General features: G+C 31.9%; 1 protein-coding gene across 2 annotated transcripts; it reads right to left on the reverse strand.

The window, feature by feature from the left end:
* LOC133699109 (B3 domain-containing transcription factor VRN1-like) lies at nucleotides 1-2,518 on the reverse strand. Of its 2 annotated transcripts, none has more exons than XM_062122254.1 (4): nucleotides 2,168-2,518; nucleotides 910-1,531; nucleotides 624-811; nucleotides 1-536 (listed from the first exon to the last, which is right to left on the reverse strand). In XM_062122254.1, the coding sequence occupies exons 1-4, from the start codon at nucleotides 2,270-2,272 to the stop codon at nucleotides 261-263; spliced, it is 1,191 nt and encodes a 396-aa protein (XP_061978238.1). In that variant the 5' UTR covers nucleotides 2,273-2,518; the 3' UTR covers nucleotides 1-260. The 2 variants fall into 2 exon arrangements, with proteins under 2 accessions (XP_061978238.1, XP_061978237.1); XM_062122253.1 differs by having other exon boundaries at nucleotides 910-1,534; nucleotides 2,168-2,517.
* Nucleotides 2,519-6,489: the final 3,971 nt, after the last annotated feature.

The following is a 6,489-nucleotide window of genomic DNA, read 5'->3' on the forward strand; positions in this document are numbered from 1 at the left end:
TGCGGCAAACCCCTGCAGACAGCCACATATTATTTGGGATTACAAACAAGAAAAGAAAAAAGCCCTTTATGTGCTAGTTATGAAATTAAGATCGCACCAGCAGATAAAAGATCAATCATGTTACATTGGCAATATGCATCAGGTTCCAGCTGAATAAACAAAGGTTAACAAACTAATAGAACACGAAGAGTGATACACCTGATTGATGTTTTACAATTCACTTCCTACAAAAACTATGATTAGTTTTTGTCTGACTGAATCTAATTTGAAAGTTGGCCAGTTGGTGCTGCATCTTCAAGCACTCGAAATACGGCAACTTTCAGCACAATTTCTTTTGCATGAATCAACTCAAAGATACAAACATCCCCTTCCTCCAAATTATTTTCCCAAACAAATTCCGTCCACCCCTGGCCCAACTTTGCTTTACCATCCTTGAAAGAGCATCGGACAGGCCATTGTTTTCCATCAGAAACCTGAAGTGTGACAAATCCTGTAACCGTGTTCAAAAAGGTCCGCGCAAAACTGGATGGGATATGCTGTAAAAGAAAACAATCGAAACTTCATATACATTCTTTACAAATGAAATTTGGGATTATTTTAAACAATCCAGTCCAAGGGCTTACCAGAAGAAATCCCCTATATACATAAGATGGTCGCAAGATAACCCGGAAAAAAGGATTATCAGACCTGAACATGTGAGCTGCACGAATTGTCCTTTCCTTTTCCTCCGGTGTTACGGCTCTCCCCCTCCTTGTAAGAGTTTCAGAAGTATTTCTTACATGGGTCGACTTTAGTTTCACGTTCTGGATGCCTAGTGACTCATGTTTATCAACATCTTCAACTAACTAGTAATGTAAAAGTCAATTAAGAACATATCATAAAGACGGGATGCGAGTTAAAAATGCTTACTATTCTCACTCATCCGTTTGCGTCCTCTGGTTTTTCTTGTTATGCCTGGGATAATGGAACCAGCTCCATCCTCGGTACTTGTAAGCTCCATCCCATTAAACTGTGTACCTATGTCTCGAGAAGATTGAAAGTTTTCTCTCATATTGTATGCATCTGTTCTTACATGTGGCTTCTCTGGACTAGCAGTGGAAGTAGATTGAATCCAGTTGCAATGGATATATTCATTACAATTTTTTCTTGTTATCGAGGAAAGGAGATTAGGAGATGGAGGTCTGAAACCCAAGATTTTTTCAAGGCCATCATCTTTCTCATGGGGTAATAGACATGGATTGTCATGGCTGGATTCTTGCAACTGACTAAGAGAATTACATGGATTCTTTATCTCTGAAACCGTCAAATCAAACATATGAACATTGAAGTTTGATTTTCCTTCATATATGAAGACCAAGAAATACCCAACACGAATGGAGTAGCATTCTACAAATTCATGCCAACCCTTGTGAAACCATAACTTGCCGTTAACTTTTTGCAGTTCCACTAGACAGATACGACCACAGGGAACAGTAAGTGTGGCAACGGAAGAAAGTTCATCTCCATATTTGTTGACAAACTTTTTTGGTATCTTCTGTTGGCATAAACAATCAAGTCACATTTCGAAACAAAGACACCATCTTTCAAGACAACCTAGGCGCTCTCTTTCAAGTCAAACAAAACATTGAATCCTCTTGTACAGTAAACAAGAGCAAACCACAGAAAATACCTTAAAAAGGAAAAAAGAACAAGACATTAAGGCTAAAGAAAGACAAAGGAAAATGAAAAATAACACCATTCAAGGCCACATACAGAAGAATTAAGGAAAAGAAAGACCCATAAGGCAAACGATGATCCACAACTCAAACTATTTGTCAAAACAATCTGAAAAGAGTAGAGACATTAACAGTAAGCTAATTCCCAACTCTCTCTTCAACCTTGCCTGGTTAACAAATTTGAAAATTTTCAACTCCCATGAGGATAGAAAATCATCAAGCAAAATTTGCAATAAGAAAAAAAAAAGGATAATAAAAAAGTCGTCGTCGGTAATCAAAGCTGGATTCTAGCTGAAAAACTAGAACTCCTGCAATTTTCTCAAAAGCCAAACAGATTTCTACATTTTGAGTACCTAAATAGGAGCTAATACTATAATAACACAAGAACTCTTCTCTTCATTTTCTCTGTAACCAAACAAGCAAACAGAGCAAGAAAGTAAATTAAAGTTTACCAGCTTTTTGTCTTGGAGAATGGAAGCAACCATCAACTTGTAAAACATGCAAGATTTTCTTGCCGGAGAATCAGACCCGTCTGGCTTTACTGCTGCTTGTGACATTTCTTTCAGCTAGCCTGTAACTATCTGATGATAATGACCAAATTACAGGTCCCGTTCATATCTATGCAATGTAAGAACTAGAGATTTTTGGTAGCAAGTGCCACCCATGGTGTATGAACCACACGTGGGGCCTTAATACGAAAAGTTGAAATGGATGATTAGGATCAAAGGTTATTGATTACATCAGACTTCTTGATTTGTGACTTTTTGGCAGTCCCATTTGATTAATGATTCATAATGGTGTAGATTCTCTGTTTAATGGTAAGAATGTGACTATATAAGTAAAACTTGAGAAAGCAAAGGCTTGTATTCTTGGGTTTTTAACCACTTGTTCACTAATCACTAGGATATGACCACCTTTATCCATTTCATTGACCCATCACCTGTTTTCCTTTCTTTAAAGTTACCCTTCACTTTATATATAGATTAAACCATGGTTACCAAAGCTGATTCAGGGTTGATCTAATCAAGAGAATACATCCCATATTATTGAGTCAATTTAAAAAAATAAAAAATATATTTAAAATTTTAATATTTCATATAAAAAAATTAAAAAATAATCCATATAGATATAAATTATACGTTTAAAAAATTATTTCAAAAGGTTTTTTTATCACATTAGAAAGATATTATCTTATTCTTTTAAGTTGAAATATTTAAACCAAAAATATTTTTTATCCCACATTGAAAAAATAAAGCAATCTTCTAGTATTTATATAGTAAACTTTGAAATGGGTTAGTAACCAACTAAAAAATATAAAAGAAAAAGGTCTCTGACTAGAAGAAGAAAATACATTAAAAAAAAAAAGGGTTTCTACCAGATTTTATCGGGTCACCCGGGTTCCGGGTTGACTCTGCAGGTTGACTGGTTTTCTCTAGGCCAATTGTAGGCCTGGATTTTCAATAAAATAGATCCGGCCAAAGTCCCGGGTTGATCTGTCGAGTCGGGTCAGGTCTGATAGCTATGGCTTAAACTAGATTTTTTTTTCCTACACTGCACCATCCTAAGAATTAAATTTTGTTTAACATAAAAAAATTAAACAATAATAACTTGAATGAATCCAGATGAATTTGACTAACTCGTGATCCCGAATAATTCTAAAAAAAAAATAGAAAGCTCAAGGCTCAACAAAGCTAATTTCAAACGATAAAATTTTTTTTAAAAAAAAATCCGAGTCAACCCGGATTCACACTATTAACCCACCACCCGTGACAAGAGATTAAGAGAAGAAAATTATTTTAAAAAAAACTAACATCAAAATAAGGATCAAAGCTAAATAAAAATATATTGGAAAAAAAACACAAGTCACATTGGGTTAACCTAATAAACCTGCAACCTAGGATAACCCTATAGAAAAGAAAAGCATAAAAAATAAAAAATCTCAAGACCCAATAGCCCAATATCATAGGATAAAATAAAATAAAAACAATGAAAAGAAATCCAAAGCAACTTGTGTTAACTTGACTAACCCACGACCCGAGATAACTCCAAAAAAAGTAAATGGAAAAAATAAAATGCTCAAAGCCTAAAAGCCTAATATTAAATGATGGAATAAAAAAAAACATGAGTTAAATTAAACTAATCTTTAAAACTAGCAACTTTGATCATGAGACCAAGATGCCCTTACACAAGACAAATAAAATTTTTGAACAAAATTCATAACCATAAAAAAAAATTAAAAAGAAAACAAATAGTAATAAAAAAAATAAGAACCTAGTATAAAAACTAATTAAAAAAATAATAAGAGACTTAATCAAAAAAATAAATTTGGATAGGAAACAAATAAAATAAAATGTTGAAGGACAAAATGAAAGAAAAAAACAAAATAAAAAAAAAGCAATTAAAAAAATAGGGACCAAAATTGAATGAAAAAAAAAATGAAATAAAATGTTGAGGGACTAATTGAAAGAAAAAAAAAGGATAAAAAAATAATTAAAATAATAAGTACTCAATCTAGAAAAAAAAATGAAATAAAATGATGAGTGATAAAATTAAAAGAAAAGAAAAACAAGAAAAAGAATTAAAAAAACAACAATAATGAGAATGAGTATCATATTTGATATAAAAAAAAAAATATAAAGTGATGAAATTGAAGAAAAAAAAATTTAAAAATAATCCAAAACGAAAAAAAATCAATCAAAACAAAGAGGATCATAATTGAAAGACAAAATAAATAAGAGGACAACCTTGATTTTTGGCTAACCTAACATGAATTTCAAGGAGTGGAGATAGAAAATAAGGGCAGGAGAAAAAACGTCAACCGCCACCAAACCGTCATGACTTGAGAAACATGTGTTGCCCCATAAGCTTTGTCTCCACTATATGTTTTGGATGGCACAACAATTGACAAATTTTAGTCACCCGACACTCCACGTGTCATCCAAAGCGTGCAAGTAGTAAGAGCATGAGCTGTCTATTTTTTCTTTTTTTTTATTTATGAAAATAATAATTTTTCCTTAATCCAAATAGAGTATAGCAAAAAAACCACAAGAAAATACTAAAATACACTTTTACCTATATTTTAATTTTCTTGACTTTAAGAACAATAAAGTAAATGTATTATTTCTAAAGAAAGAAAATTATGTAAACGCTCTCTTAGCCTTTCATTTTTTTTCATGCATTTTAAAAGCATCTATGTAATTTAAAGGAGAAGTTTTCCAATAATGAATTCAGAAAGAATCTTTTTGTAAAATAATCATTTTAATGAAGCTTAATTTGGCATTTAATCAATAATTTTTCTTCTTTGCCCTTTTAAAAATTGGATAAAGATTTATTAATGGACTGGATAAAATAATTTTTTCATTTTTATAATCTTGAAAATGTAAGAATATATATGATAATACAAAAAAAAATTATAAAAAAGAAACAGCATGGTTGGGCCGAGGTCCAACCAAGTCCCATAAGACTTGTTTGGATAGTTGCTTAACCGAACTTCATCTTTCTTTATTTTTCTCTCATCGCTTAATCCGGTATAGTCTTGTTTGTTATTTATGAATAATATTTACTATGCAAAGCTCGTTTACAATGATTCCCAAATCCCCATACTCAGTCAGACCAAGCTTCACCCCCTTCTTTCTCTCTCTCTCTCTTCCGTTAGCTTTGTTTGGCCAACCTAATTTGTCTCATATCATTTTACTATTAATGAATAGTGCTTGATGAATAGTATTATTTACATTGTATTTTTCATTACAATTCATGAATAATATCTTTTCTTAGATATTTTATAGATATTTTCAAGATATTTTTCATATATATATATTCTTTGATTTTCAGAGAGGGAGAGGGAGATCTAAAGGATTATTCATCCAAAAATTGATTGGTTTTAGAGTTTTTTATAAAAATATTGATTTTATCAAAAATTCTTTTGAAAATAATTTTTTATTTAGTGTGTGTATATATATTTTTACACACAAAAAAATATTAAGTTTTGTTGCACGTGCGCGCGTGGGGTTGTGGCGTTAGGATCAAAGAGTCATTACCTAGTTGTTTGATTTAGGGTCACTATGAGACTTGGGTGACTGGTCTTATATTAAATTCTAAGGTAAAAGACTAATTGTGCCTATGAAATGTATTAGCATCACTAGCGTACCGTACCTAAGATAAGCTGTATTGCGTAGTCTAAATGTGGCTTAAAGATATTGATGGGTAATTAACCAATGGTTTGTCTATAGTTTAGAATAAAGATTTATTTTCATGAATAAATATAGTGTTTTGAATTCATTATGGGCTCGTATTCTCAAATAAATTTTATGAAACATATTGATTGGGGACAAGATAATGGAGACTTCTATGGAAGAAATTGGGGTGTAAATGTTCAATTTCGTGGTCATAAGATTATAGATGGAGTGTTTCTCAGTTGAATGATGGTGGTTACAGCCCTTAAAGTGGTCAGAGGCGCCACATTTATTTGCCTAAACATGCTCACTTGATCATCCAAAATTGTCAAGGAATGAGATTTACAGTAGGTGAATGACACGTCGTCTAGGTTAAACCCTAAAAATTAGAGTTTTTTTATTTTAGATTTAGCCAATTTTAATTTGGTCCCTCCTCTTCCAATTTCTTTTAATTGCATTATAATTGTTTCTCAACTTTTAATTGCATGCAATTACACTCTGTTCAAATTAAAATATCAGCCCTAAAGTTTAACACCTTTTACAAACGAGACCTTGGTTTTTACTTTATTCAATTTCATCATTAATTGACCGTCAAAATTTCA

The sequence above is a fragment of the Populus nigra genome, chromosome 7 (assembly GCF_951802175.1).
Source record: "Populus nigra chromosome 7, ddPopNigr1.1, whole genome shotgun sequence".
Classification (NCBI taxonomy): domain Eukaryota; kingdom Viridiplantae; phylum Streptophyta; class Magnoliopsida; order Malpighiales; family Salicaceae; genus Populus; species Populus nigra.